At 43.2% G+C, this 15082-nt stretch overlaps 1 protein-coding gene across 1 annotated transcript; it reads right to left on the bottom strand.

Moving 5' to 3' along the window:
* Positions 1 to 13145: 13145 nt before the first annotated feature.
* LOC128119556 (sentrin-specific protease 2-like) lies at positions 13146 to 14774 on the bottom strand. The gene has a single exon (XM_052752888.1). It carries the CDS (start codon positions 14772 to 14774, stop codon positions 13146 to 13148), a length of 1629 nt encoding a protein of 542 aa, XP_052608848.1.
* Positions 14775 to 15082: the final 308 nt, after the last annotated feature.

The raw sequence follows: 15082 nt of genomic DNA, 5'->3' as shown, positions 1-15082 counted from the left end.
TCTTCAAAAACAATAGATATTAAAGAGGTATGTGATTAATAATGTCATTGGAAGAGATACAAAAGACATTTTTGGTGTTATATATAAAATAAATAATAATATTTTATTAATATGGTATTTGATTGACTATACGATTTTTCTGCAAGTTCGTTTTTTTTTTGATAGGGTCACCACATCTTTCATCAAGTTCATCTTCAGTTGTTGATGCAATTGAAAGTGATGTCAGTTGCTCCTGGAAAATGCTAAATTTTTGAACTTTGAGAAGGATCTGTCTTCTGAAAGATGTAACTGTTACTGTAGCTGAGAAGAGCATTTTGTAGGCTTTTTTTTTTAATGGTTTTTCGAGACAGGGTTTCTCTGTGTAGTTTTGGTGCCTGTGGGAGCGCGTTTTCAGGTTCCTCGTGGCTTTACCCAGCAGGTCCGAATAGAGAGGATGATTAGGACCACGGGCCTGAGTGCAGGTGTCTGGGATGGTCTGCACTTGGCTGTGCTGGGGGAGGAGGTCTTTTGCTCCACCCCTTGGCATCTCTGTAAATACCCTGGGGCAGAGACAGTCGGAGCCCATTGGAAAAGGTTCCAGGCCCTCTTGAGGCTATCCTTTATTTTTCTGTTTATCTTCACAACCTAAATCTTTCTGATATTTCCTGCTGCTTGCACTCAAGAGAACTCTGGGGAACTGTGGGGTTGGTGGGTAAACGCCCTGCAGAATGTCGCCATGAACAGGGACTAAAGAAAAAGAAAAAAAGGAGGGTGGTGGGAACTAAAGACAAATGAACAGGGAATAAAGACAAAGGAAAATAATAGTTTTATTAGAGTTATTGGCTAAAGTGCGAGTTAGGCCCTGCCAGTGGAAAGAAAGGGACATGTCCGGTGTTGTAATGGAATATGAAATATTAAGAGGCAGGGGCTTTTATCCTCGAGAGAAAGGGAAAAAACTGAGTGGAAGGATGTCCGATGCTGCAGCGCAAAAATCTCTATCAGGAATTTTCTGTCTTTTTCAATTTCTGTGAAAAATAAGTATAAAATATAGTGTGGGAAAAACTTTGTGTAAGATGGTGTAGAAAAAATAAGGCAATTAGACAGAAAATCTCTTCAATTTTGTAACTTTGGGGGCTATGAACGCAAACTGGGGGGAAAAAATCTTTCTTTGGGCTTTACGCGTAGTAAAAAAGCTCTTCTCTGAGCTTATGGGGAAGAAAGTTTCCTATGGAAGCTTTTGACCTGGGGACAGCTGAAATGCTAAGTCCAAGCCGCAGGAGAAAGTGTTTTCTCCCTGAGGCAAAAATGAGGGTGTAAGAAGCCAAAGTTTAAAGTTCAGAAGTTTGGGAAAAGTTGGTCTCTCTTGGGGGAAAAATAAATCTTTAAAAGTATTTCTTGGAAAAATTTTTTTTTGGGGAATCTCTCTAAAAAGCCTTAATTTCTCTCAAACTAAAAGCTTTCTTAAACTTAAAAACTAAAGCCTTTAACTTTCTCTCAGGACAAAAATTAGAATCACCTGAAGATATTAGTATGGGAATTACCTGTGATTAGCTCTAAGGGAAAACAGCAAACCTCTTAAGACAGCAAAACCTCTCTAAGTTCTGTCTTTCTTTCAAGCCAGAAAAATCCTCTCTGCAATGCAGGAGGCAGGGATGGAGTTTCTAAAAACCTCTCTCCTAAGTTCTGTCTCTTCAAGCTAGTAAAAGGCAGCGGGTCAGAGTACCCTGAGGGAAAAACACTTGGGAGAGTTTTGGTGAAGAGCCAGAGAGAGCCCAAAAGGGCAGGAAACTGTTTACCTAGGAAAAGCAAAAAAGCCAAGCTTTTCAGTTACAGCTGAGCTGAAGGGTTTTGTTTCTGAGTGAGCATTTCAGAATGATCCTAATCGCCCTAACGCAAAGATCCCTTGAAGCAATGCAAACTGTTAGCATTGTATGCTAGCTTCTAACCAACAACGGAGAAGCGTCTCTGAGTTTGAGTGCATTCTGGGGATACTGCAGGGTTCCTGCAGTTGTGAACTTCCTGGAGCACAGAGCTGACGCAGGAAGGTGCAGGACCCAGGGGAAGTTTGCTAATGAACAAAGCTAAAGCCGGCCAGAATGGCACAGTTGTCCGCTTTCCTGAAAGTCCTGGGTTGTTAGGTGGGATTACGCAGTGTCCACAGCTGCAAAAAGAAATCTGAGAAAAGCTTTCCTAGCAGAAAAAGAGACCTTTCTGGGGAAAGCAGTAAAGCCAAACTATACCTGTAGTTCTGCGGAGTCAGAACACTGTCTGGGGAAAAAGCCTAGCCAGGGCAGAATGGAGAACTATCCAGGAGTAAAGTTCTTTTCTATTCGAGAAAGCATCTTTATGAGAAAAGCTTTGTTTCAACTGACTCCCAGTGAAATGGAGTTGACTGCCTCAGGAGATAAGTTCTGAGAGCAAGGACAAACAAAATCAATCCACTGGGGGATTGGGCCAAATGAAGGCCTGATGCGAGCTTAGAGATGGCAAAAACCTCCCTTGCTAAGCTTGATGTATGAACACAAACCTCACAGACCCCCAAAACAGAAACAGAAAAAAAGCCCCTACCTTCAGTAGCAAAAAAGTCGTCACTTTAGTGTTAGAAACTGTTTCTGGGGCAGAAGGAATAAATGGAGACCAAATTGGGAACTGTCTGGGAGAAAGATTCTCTGAAGAAGCTGAGAAGGGACATATTCCTCCCCAGAAAATGCAAGATCTAAGGAAAGCTGCTAGAATTTGAGGCAGATTTGGGGGGGGGGGGTAGGGCAGGGGGAAGCTCCTACCTCCAAAGGCAGCTAGCAGAGAAGCCGAGGCACAGCCTGAGATATCTGAAGCGCTCTGCATCTGGGGGGAAGAACAAGCAAAATGAATAAAGATCAGTGGGAGAAAATCTCTCTGAAGGAGCTTTGGAAAAGCTCTGCTGTAAATGCTTTTGTTTTTCACTGACTGGCCAAGGAAAAACACAAGCCCGGAGAGAAGTTGCTATCAGAAATTGCCCACCTCAATGCGCACTAACCAGACAGGTGCAGTTCTGATCCGGGCTGGTGTCCGATAAAGCAGAGACACCTCTTGAAGCCAGCTGAGGAGAGAACAGAAATCTCCCAATGTCCCGTAACTGAAAACATAAAATGCTTGTTCAAGTCTCCCGTTGCAAAAGCAAAAAAAACTTGGTTCAAACCTCCCGGGCAAAAACTTCATAAGTGAGCCGGTAAGGTAGAGCCAGAAGTTGACTTTTAGACTCCGAAAAGAATTATGGGAAGTGAAGTCTGAAAGCTAGCTTGCAAGGAAGGGCTGATATAAGAGAAATGCATTCTGGGAAATGCAGTTTTTCAGCTAAAGATGGCGATACTGTCCAAAAACTTTTCAGCTCAGAAGTTGCTTTTCAAAGCAATGCTAGAAAGCTTAATTTTACCTCTTGAGAACTCAGATCAGACAAAAAGCTACCTATAAGAGCAAACAAGCCACTTTAAAATCCTTAAAACAAAGGAAAGCAGTTTATACACTGAACGTTGTCTTAGATATGAAGAAACTTACGTGAAATTTAAGTTCTTTGCCTTGAACAAACAGCCTGCAATGAGTGATTACTTTGCAAATCTAATAAGGAGACAAGGAAACAGGCATTCAAAAAGAAATGGCTACTTTATAGACGGGAAACACTTCAGAAAATCTAGCTCTCTTAAAAAATGGAGTTGCTTCACCTGAAAGTTCCTTATAAGAAATCAATGTTAAATATCACAGCTGCTAATATCAGGGGTTAAAGCTAATGAAAGCGAAACACTAAATCCTGAAAATGCTTTTTTCTCAGAGTAAGCTAATGAAGGATATTTTTCGTGAAAGAACACCTGTGTTGTTGACTCCTTTGAATAGTAGCAGTTTTGGTGAGAATATTGGCCTAATAAAAATCTATCAGGCCGGGCGGTGGTGGCGCACGCCTTTAATCCCAGCACTCGGGAGGCAGAGCCAGGCGGATCTCTGTGAGTTCGAGGCCAGCCTGGACTACCAAGTGAGTTCCAGGAAAGGCGCAAAGCTACACAGAGAAACCCTGTCTCGAAAAACCAAAAAAAAAAAAAAAAAAAAAATCTATCAGAAACATTACCATGGTTAAAGAACTCATAGCAAATACAGCTTTAAAAAAATTAAGCCGGGTGGTGGTGGTGGTGGCGGCGGCGGCGGCGGCGGCGGCGGCGGCGGCGGCGGCGCACGCCTTTAATCCCAGCACTCGGGAGGCAGAGCCAGGCGGATCTCTGTGAGTTCGAGGCCAGCCTGGACTACCAAGTGAGTTCCAGGAAAGGCGCAAATCTACACAGAGAAACCCTGTCTCGAAAAACCAAAAAAAAAAAAAAAATAAAAAAAAAAAATAAAAAAATAAAAAAATTAAGAAGGGGGGAAGTTGTATCAGAGTTTGAGTATGAAAAGAAGCTAAATCAATTTTCTCGATACAGGCTTCTGAGAATCTTCATTTTCATCTATCACTTGGCAAGTTTGACTTACATATTTTTTTTCCTTAATGGACCATATAATTTTCATTTGGACACATATATATGCATATAAATATGTGTGTATATATTACAGCTTTATTGAGGTAAATATAGATATACAGAAATAGAGAAATAGGTAAAAATAGATACACAGAAAACCCTGGGAGTATTTAATGTGCACGATTTGATGTGTTTGGACATATGTGCGTATTTACAACACTGAAACCATTATCAAGATGATAAACTTCATCCTCTCTGAGAGTTCTCATCACTCTAGTGTGTGGTGAGGACATTTAGCAGGACACCTGTCCTCTTATCAAACTGTAAGCGTTTAGTGCCCATTGTTCACTATAGGCACAATGTGCTGTCTCCAGGCTTGTTCATCTTGTATAACTGGAACTCACACTCACCGAACACTGACTCTCACTCCCCCCTCCTCCCAGCCCTTGGTAACCACCTTCCTGTTGGCTGTTGTTTGAAGTTTGTCTATTTGTTTTATTTTTTAATCTAAAAAAAAAATCACTTGATGGTAATGATCTCACAAATAAAAATGTCACATGGCTTGATCCCCAACTCTGTACATCTCAGTGACCTTCTGTACCATTAGAATGGCCATTGTGTCTACAGAGCTTCAGTTACAGTTTACACTTCCAATATCAATCATCTTTTATGAATATTTATGCACTGTGACAGCTGAAATTAGAGAAGCAATTAGTGTCACCTCCTCTTTGACAAGCCATGTCCTTTTGCCTGCATTCCAGCCTCCGTCTCCTCGTACCACCTTTTCTTGGTCTCCTGTGGAAATGTTATAGTGTACCCACACTTACAGAGCTTATATACTGCACATGTGCAGGTCCGACTGCTTAAGTACCATCTATACTTCCGTGAGTGGGGTCATGCTGTGGGTCTTCTGTGATAGACGGACTTCACTGCAGTAGTATCCTCAAGGTTCGTCCATGCTTTGTAAGTGGAAGGCTTCCCTTCTTCGTAAAGACTGAACAGCAGCTACTCTATGTCTACACCCGTACCTTTATCATTCTAGCCTGCTCTCTTTAGATGAGACATTCTTATTTAAGAATTGGAGCTTGACTTGGAGCTTTGAAGCGGGTGATGTCAAGATTGAAAACCAATGGGGAAACTCAGTGGGTGTGGGCACAGGTGGATCTGAGGATATCTGACCCCAAGGGACATTGAATTTGGTCTGTTGTTGAACACAACCATTTCTTCAGATGTCTGCAGCCTTCCTGGTGACTATGTACTAGTGAGCCTTACCCTCAACTTGTAGCCATCTAATTACAGTTGTTTGTGGCAAATCATCTTTTCTACTGTACTAAACTTCTTGTTTGTTTGAGACAGTTTCTCAATGTAGCCCTGGCTGTCCCAGAACTTTCTCTGTAGACTAGGCTGGCCTCAAACTCAGAGATCCACCTGCCTCTGCTGCTGGAATGCTGGGATTAATGGTGCATACCACTATACCTGGCTTGAAAGCATTATTATTATTATTATTATTATTATTATTATTATTATTGGTTTTTCAAGACAGGGTTTCTCTGTATAGCTCTGCGCCTTTCTTGGAACTTACTCTGTAGCCCAGGCTGGCCTCGAACTCACAGAGATCCGCCTGCCTCTGCCTCCCGAGTGCTGGGGTTAAAGGCATGTGGAAAGCATTATTTTTAATGGCAAGAAATTTGAAACAACTGAAAGGCCCAGCACAAACTGTTCAGATGTTTAATATTCAATAGTTTAAACTTATTGTTAGGGCTGGATATGTAGCTTAGTGCTGGAGTGTTTTCATAGCAGGTGGAAAGCCCTGGGTCTGATGCTCAGAACTACAAACCAAAGCTCAAAGCAACACAAACCATGGATTGCTATGGTTTAGTGTATAGATTCTGGATTCTAGATGGTGGGACTCTCTAATGGGTTTGTTTATTGGGAGCCCCGGGACTGTGGACAAATTCTTTAACGCATGCAGCTGGCAGTTGGGAGCCAACAGCTTTTATTATCAGGAGGTTATTAATTCATGTAAAATGCTCAAAGTGTGTGTAGTCCATCTCCATGTGCTTTAGCATTAGCCCTGGTTATTATGAAAAGTATCCCATGAATAGATACAAAAATTGTTAATGGAAAAAAATTTTAAAATAGCATAGAAGGCAGATAGGGTGGTGAGCCCGGTGTCATAGAGGTGCAGGCTAGAAATACCTCTGAGAAACTGAGATAATCCAACACTTTGATGCTGGGTCTCTCAGGTGTTTAGGTTGTCTGTTTTTCTTTTCAAGTAGGTTGTCCTTCCATGGGCATGATCCACTAGTCACGTATTTTGTTGCTGTTATTTGGGGGTACATTTTGTATTGTTTTATTTCTGATTATATTCAAAGTACCAAGTTCTTGACTTGTTGTACTCAGAGTCCCCCAAAGACCACTAAGAGACCGAATCTGATGCAAAAGCAAAGAGTCTTTTTACTATTACGAGTTAACTTGGGACTCTCCGTCTGTCTGACACAGCAGCAGAGCAGGAGAGAGACCCTGAGTAGCAATAGGGCAGGGTTTTTAAAGCAAAGGGGGCTTGGGGGGGGGTCTTCAGACTACATAGGAACAGACTCGGGATTGATTTATGCGAGCGGCAATCATGCTGGTAGTTTTTAATTGGCTACGGTTAGTTGGGGGTTACACTTACCATTTTTAGGCAGGTCTGGACAAGTCCCAGGCTCTGTCCTTGAGCTGCCATGGAGGCTGGCTGGCCTGGCATGTACTTGACTGTAGGGGCTGACTCAGCAGCCCAGGCTCTGTCCTTGACTCTTGCACGTAGCTCTAAGTTGGTGAGGAGTCCCAGAAGGTAAGCAATTGACTGAACCTTGAACAGTCAGAGTACATGCAGAAAGGGAGCGACCACAAGGACTTTATCTTTTGTTCATGGCCCTCCCAGAGACTGCTTGCTCAAGTCTCAGGAAACTGAAATTGGGGTCTGATTTCTGAGAGAAGACTGAGCAGCCTGTCATGATGTCTGCTTGGTCCTTTCAGGCTCTTACAGGAGTTACTTTTTTTTTTCCTGTCCCTCCTCTGCCTTTCCTGAGAGCCACTGTCAGCTAAGTGGACTCATCCACCACGATGGTTCTGAGATGCTGCTGTTGACCAGCATCACCCTCTAGAAGAATGTCCCACCCTGCTGGAACTCTCCGTGATGAATTTCAAAAAAAAAAAAAATCAAGAGTTTGGATGAGGAATGATAGAGATTTCTTTTGGTGTAAATTATTTGAATAAACACGATGCAGAATGGATTTGAACACTTGTTTGCCTCTCACACTAGAGAAGAGGTTCCCCACCTTCCTAACGCTGCCACCCTTTAATACAGTTCCTCATGGTGTGCTGACCCCCAACCATAAGATTATTTTTATTGCTACTTCATGACTGTAATTTTGCTACTGTTATGAATCATAACATAAATATCTGATATGCAGGATAGCTGATATGCAACCCTGTTGCAGGATAGCTGACCACACTGTGAACTCTGAGATTGCATTATTTATTGGAAAACCCTGTTCCTGGTTGTGGTGTGGCTCAGCCATAGCACACACCTTTAATCCAAGAGCTTCCTCTTGAGTATTGTAAACAGGATTAAATAGTCAACCACAGGTCAAGAGGCAGAGCAAGCAACTAGTTGACAGGAAGTGAATGTAGGATCATTAAGAAAAACCATAGAGAGTAAGAGGGTGTCGGGATGGATAGAGATGCTCAGGAAGTAGAAGGGAGGGTCATTCGGTTTGAGGAGCTGGTGTAAGACCAGGTGTAGGAGAGAGAGGCTTCGGGGATGACAGCGGAGGAGGAAGGTCAGCTGGGTGCTTTCTCTGACTCACTCTGAGCTAGCAGGCTTTCACCCCAGCATCTGGCTTCTGAGTCTTTACTGGTAAAATCAAATGACTGAGATTTTTGTTAAGAAAACAATAGGACCTCTAAAGGAGTCGAGCCCCACAGGCTGAGAACCACAGCACTAGACTGTAATTCCTCTTCTGTGTTTGCCACCTGGAATGTGCTCAGTAATTACTGGTGAGAGTGCGAGGCTGTCTACTGAGTGTTTGGATGAATTTGTTTCAGTGTCTCCAAGATTCTCTTCTTCCACAACTTTTTCTTTTTTTAAAGATTTATTTTTATGTTGTGTGTCTGGGTGTTTTGCTTGCCTGTGTGCCTGTGCACCACCTGCGCGTGCCTGGTGCCTGGTGCCTGGTGCCTGAGGAGGCCAGAAGAAGGCATTAGCTCCCCTGGGATTGGAGTTACAGTTGTGAGCTGCCATGTGGATGCTGGAACTGGAACTGAGATCCTCTGGAAGAACAGGCAGTGCTCTTAACCACTGAGCCTTCTCTCCAGTTTCCCGCCACAACTTTTAAGTAAGCACACATGCTCACTGGTTTGTTTTGGGAGATAGCCCAAGCATTTTTTTCTTCTTTTTCTTGCAAGGTCTTTTACCTGATGAGCCGTCTGGCTGGTCCTATTTAGGTTTATTTATTTCATTTTGAGAGAGGGTCTCACTGTGTAGCCCTGGCTATCCAGAAACTTGCTATATAGGCCAGGCTGGCCTTGAAATTCAGAGATCCGCCTGCCTGTTTTGGGTGTTGGGACTAAAAGCATTGTTATCATGCCTGGCTTAGATTTTTTTGAAACGAGTTGGGTAATGATGTCCACCAAGTGACATTTGTAGGCTTTTTTTTTGTGGGGAGAGGTTAGTGTTCTTGCAATGCTGAAGATCAAACCCAAGGCATCATGCACACTGGGCACTAGCCCAACCCGCAGCTGCAGCTCCAGCCCTGACTATAGCGCGTTCACTGCATAGTGGCTGCCATCCTGTGACTATGACCTTGTGAGATGTCCTGCATGCAAGCACATGGGTCTTTAAATGTTTTCTTCCTGTTGTCCATGTAGTTCCTCTAAGTTTGCTATTAAAACAACACAGGGGAAAAAAAAGCCCAAGTGCTGTGGGATAATCCCCTTGTACACTATAAAGATTTGTCACTCGAATTGGTTTAATAAAATGCAGATTGGCCATTAGCCAGTCAGGAAGTATGGGCAGGGTGACCAACCTAAGGATGATGGGAAGGGCAGAGTCAGGAGTCACCAGCCAGAAGACTGAGAGGGGAATAGGAGATGAATGTACCATGCTAATAAAGGTACTACCATGTGGCAAAGCTAAATAGAAATATGGATTAACTTAAAATGTAAGAGCTAGTTCGTAACAAGCCTGAGCTATTGGCCAAGCATTTATAATTATATTCATCCTCTGAGTTGATTATTTGGGACCAGTGGTCGGGACATGGAAAATGTCTGATTACACCCGAGGAATTGTGTACATTAGCTTTTTGTAGCTATGACCTGTACACTTGGGAGAACAATTCAAAGAGAGCTGTTGTTTATTTTATCTCATAGCTTCAACATCTTCAGTCCATGGTTATCTGGCTCTATTACTTTGGATTGATTTAGGGATTTGAAGTATTCTTTATAAAAATCTAAAGCGGCCTTTTAGCAGAAAACAAGTCAATCCTAAAATCTATGTATTAATTTAGACTATCAAAACAACCTTAATATATAACAAAGTTCAACCACTAATGCTTACAATTAAAAGAATGAACTCACTTGTGGTACTTGTATAAACAGGTAAGTGAATCGGACAGAATGAGGAATCCAGAAATAAACATCACATTGTCAATTTTTGGGGATGTTACCATGGCAATCCTGTAGGTATTGGCCTACCCTCCTTTTGTTTGAGGCAGGCCTTCATGTCACCCAGGATGTGCCTTAATTTGCTGTGTAGCTGAATGAGGCTGGCTTTGAACTTTGGATCCTCCTGCCTCTATTTCCTTGGATTTCCAGATTATACCACCATGCTGGGTTAATATGGTATTGGAGAATAGAGACCAGGGTTTTATGCATTGACCAAGAACTCTATCAACTAAGTAAGTTCCCAGAAGTACTTGTTCTTTAAAAGATAATTTATTATTACCATGGTGCATGTATGCATGTGTGCATGTGAGTGTATACAGGTACTATGATGTATGTGTGATAAGCAGAGGACAATTTTGTAGATTTGTATTTGAGACAACCTCAGAAATGGTTATCTATTCTCTTCAAGTCTAAACTTAAAGAACCTGCCACCTCCAGACACTTCTGTCCCATAGGTTTTCAATAGAAGGAGCCATTAGTACACCCACCAGGTTCCTGTTGTGTCCCAAATTATTGCTAAAAGGCCTTCTTCGGCAAAATGTGTAAACAAATGCGGAGTGTTTCCCATAGCCGGTGTGACAAACTTCTGAAGTCTCACTAAAGTACTCATTGAACACATTCCTGTTTAGGACTTACTGTGTTGAAGACCCAGCTATAGTCAGCTGACTTCAGAGTCTAGGAGTTAATCGCTCTTGGAATTTCACAGTGTGTAGTGCTTTTTCAAGAAAAACACATAGTTAGCTCTTGAAGATACCCGGACATGGCTGATATTGGATGATATCAGGGTTCAAAGGACACTCTGAAAGGGTTCCAAGTTCTTCCTTTTCCAAAACAGGAAATTGATGAGAGACAGCTTCAGAAGAGCCCAGGACAGGAAAATATCTATATCTATATATTTAATTAGGAAAAGATATACTTCTAAGAGAAGGAGGCTGGTAGAGAGGTCACACGATCACAAAAGGATCAGAGCTTCTGTGTCTCATAGAATGGGCTTTTTGTCTCCTTTGCATAGTATGAGCTTTATTTTAGATGGTGTGTATGTACCTGTGTGTGTGGGTGCACGTGTGTGTAGAGTATGTACGTCCATTCATGTAGGTCCAGAGATCAACCTAAGATCAACCTAAGATGTCCGTCCTCGTCATGGTACCCTTTTCTTTATTTTTGAGATGGGGGTCTCTCACTAACCTTGAACTTGGATTAGATCAAGCTGACCAGGAATCCCCCTGTCTCCTCCTCTCCATTCTTGAGATTACAATCACAAACTACTCCACTGTTTATCCTAAGGGGGTTCTGGATACATTCAGTTCCTCATACTTGCATAGCAAATGCTCTGCCAGCCGAGCCATTTCCCAACCTTCTCGTTTTTCCTATACATGGTCAGACTGCTACATGTATAGAAAAGGAGATAGAACTGAAGCATTTTCTCTCTAGTCCTGGGGAAAAATATAAACGAATCATTACCTTTTTTCAGTTTCAATCTCTCTTTTTTGTTTTGTTTAGTTTTGTTTTGCTTTCGGTAGACCTGATCCCATTTTTAATCATGGTCAGTGGTTTCCAATGACAAATATTCCTCCTATCCCATTACCTCCAGGCTGTGTACATTGCCACAGCTCTGCAGGGCTCAGCCGGGCTCTGCTCAAAGCTCCAAGTACCTTTCTCTTCCACAGTGCAGGGTAGAAGAGCAGGTCCTCACCGAGGTTTTTTTATTTTCACTGTGGAGGCTCAGAACAAAAGAACAGTTACTGATATGTGCTGGGGGGATATCTTTCTCTACTCTGTGAATGTATGTTGTTCCCGTTGGTTAATAAATAAGCTGCTTTGGCTTATGGCAAGGTAGCTTAGAGGCAGGTGGGAAATCCAGGGAGAGAGCCAGGAAAGAGAAAGGCGGGACACCAGCCTGATACCCAAGGAGCAATATGCCAGCAGACTGCTAATGCCACAGAACATGTGGTAAAAAATGGATTAATAGAAATGGGTTTAACTTAAGATATAAGAGCTAGCTAGCAAGAGGCCTGCCATAGACCATACAGTTTGTAAATAATAGTAAGCCTCTGAGTGATTATTTTATAAGTGGCTGCGGGACCGAGGTTCCTGGAGGGACCGGAGAAAACTTTTGACTACAGACATGCATGGATAGGTATGAGTGACTTACACTGGCAGACAGACCATACCCTGGCATCTGCTTTCCAGGTTCTCAGACCATCTCTTATTACACCATGAAAGCAACACTAAGAGCTGGGCATGGTGGCACACAACTTTAATTCCAACACTCTGGAGGCACAGATAGGTAGATCTCTTTGAGTTCAAGGCCAGCTGGGTCTACACAGAGTTCCAGGACAGCCAGGGATACATAGAGAAACCCTATGTCCCACCCCCTAAAAAAAGGCAACACTAGGCACCAGATCTTGCAATATGTTTGTTCTGAACAACTTTAACTTTAAATTTTATATTAAATAAAAATTTGTAAAAACACAGCTATAAGATTAACAATAAACAGAAGAGTTAAATAAGAAATATTATGTAAAATTATTTTTATAATTGGCAATATCAACACTAATACAAAATGCTTATTTCCACAGAGGGAATGGGGGAATATTAATCTTAAGGAGTAAAAAATTATTTCAGCTGAAAAAAAAAAAAAAAATATATATATATATATATATATATATATATATATATATACCAATTAAGAATAGCTTTAAATTGAAGAGAATTTTAAAATAACTAGTCCATTCCAGCCCTTACAAGGCTGAGGTTTATATTCAAGGAGACTTGGAATAAAAGATGAACATTCAACATTATAGTTATTTCAGTCAACTTCCATGAAGAAGGCAGATCTCCTTAATCCCAGAAAAGAAAATGATTTGAAATGAATGACCAGGACACCTTTCTCTAGCACTTCTGCAGAGGCCATTGGCTGTAGTTCCGTAGACCATGGATCCCGAGAGACTGCAGAGCAGCCTCAGCAGCCAGGGGGTGCCGCTACAGTAAGCGCTTATGCAGGATTTCCCACACCATCTTCTTCCGGAACAGAGGCATGTGCTGTTGAGAGAAGGTGAGGGGTTGGCCTCTGGAAATATAATCTGCGTATTTACAGGTAAACATTCCACAATCGCTCCCATTCCGCTGCTGAGGAATCTCCTCTGCTGGCATGCTGTATTGCCTCCACTCCAAAGGGTTCAGATCAATATTCTTTTGGGCTTTGCTCTCATCCTGCAGGTACTGGAAAATCATCTCGAGGACATCTGGTCTTTCCTGTCCCATTGAATCCAGGTAGACAATATGCTTCTTTCTTAGGTCTATTACTACTAGGCTCCAGTGCACATCCAGGTGAATCGGCACCAGAATAAGGTCCTTTGTGAAGAGGTTTACTGCCTGGGTCCATCTTTTGACTGACCTGTAGCCCCCACACTTTAATTTAGTGTAAAAGAAGGTATTAAATGCGTGAACTGATGGGTATCCTTGATTTTGGTTTCTCTCCATGAGAAGATTCATGTAAAAATTGATGACTTCATCGTTGAGCCACTGGGTCTCCTTTAGTGTCTGCATGTCTCCTCGAGTAATTCGAAGTTTGAAGGCACAACTCAAGATCTCATCTTCTGGCCCTGGGCCTAATGCACTCCTAATTTCCTTTTCCATGTCCACTGTGACATCGGGGCCATGGTCCAGTCCTCTGCCCTTCTCTTGATCTGCAAGAGCCTTTCCCTTGGCCTCAGGTATTGGGATTTTGTTGTTGAGAATGTCATTGCTGACACTGTCTATGAAGATTTGGACCTGGGCTCCTCCCAGAAAGTCCGGCTGGGGGTGGTGTCCCCTGATGTCATTGTTGAGGTTTGTTCCAACTATCTCTTCTGTATTAGAAATTTTCTCCTCTGAAGACCTCTTCTCACTGTTCACTGGTGACTGATCTTCTCTTGTGACAGCACAGGCAGATTGCTCTGGCTCAGAGTGAGTTGGTTCAGATCTGTGAATCTGTCCCTCTACACAGCCTTTGATCTTCCATGTGTCCACAGGGCTCGTGGGAGCACTGTGAGGATCAGAGTTCACATAATCACCGGGTTGAAGGTGTTCCAACAGCCTTCGGTACTTGTGGTGTTCCTGAACACCTTCCTCTGTGTTGCAGTGGGAACGTTTGTGACCCTTCCCACCATCCACAGACTTCACCTCAGTTAGGGCCTCATCCTGAGAGCCTTTGGCGCACTCTCGGGGCTTTAGCTGTGATCGATCCTCTTCCTGGGGTTTCCGTATCTGATCCTTGCCGGGTTCTTCACACCCAAGTTCAATTTCAAGTTCCTGTTTCACCCTCCTCCTAGGCTCAGCTGGCTCTTGAGTCTGTACAAGGGTTCCCCACTCTTCCTGGCGTTTCCTCTTTTGCCCTTTCCGGGGGTGTTCGGGGCTCATCATTTCGTGGTGCTGGCGAGGTTGCCACGCACAGGGACTACCTGCGTTGCCTTTGCTCAGGTGTCTGCTGTCTGCTGTGGTACAGCCTTCTGATTTCCAAGACCAAGCGCAGGTCCGCCGGAGTCTCGGTGGGTGCCCTCGGGTTGTTGTCCTCTTGATGGCTGAAGGACCCCTTAGTCCATTCGGAGATGTCGTGTCCACACTGGACATGTTGGTCCAAGGTCAGAAAGCACTGGGTGAAGAGCTCAGATTTCCTCTTTATCAGAGGAGGTCGCCCTTAGTGTTGGGGGGTCAGTCGGAATGGGAAGTCAGATGGAGGCAACGGTATCAAAGGGTACTTTTCACTTGGTGACTCAGTCAACCTAAGGTCGTCTTTAAGGTGACGGTTCACCAGTTCCCGCTGTGGGAAAACTCCGAAGAGTTCAGGCTCTTTCCTGGGGAGGGCCTCTGGGGGTGGGCGTGGGGGTTGGGGTGGGGAGCACAACCCGGAAACCTTGAAAATTGCACTCAATGAACTA

Source organism: Peromyscus californicus, unplaced genomic scaffold, assembly GCF_007827085.1.
Source record: "Peromyscus californicus insignis strain IS unplaced genomic scaffold, ASM782708v3 Scaffold_24__1_contigs__length_46423439, whole genome shotgun sequence".
In the NCBI taxonomy this organism is placed as follows: Eukaryota; Metazoa; Chordata; class Mammalia; order Rodentia; family Cricetidae; genus Peromyscus; species Peromyscus californicus.
Note: the sequence above shows the minus strand (reverse complement) of the source record. Positions and strands in the feature narration are given on the sequence as shown.

Coding starts and splice junctions, on each gene's coding strand:
- LOC128119556 (XM_052752888.1), bottom strand. CDS start 14,774: ATGTCCAGTGTGGACACGACATCTCCGAATGGACTAAGGGGTCCTTCA.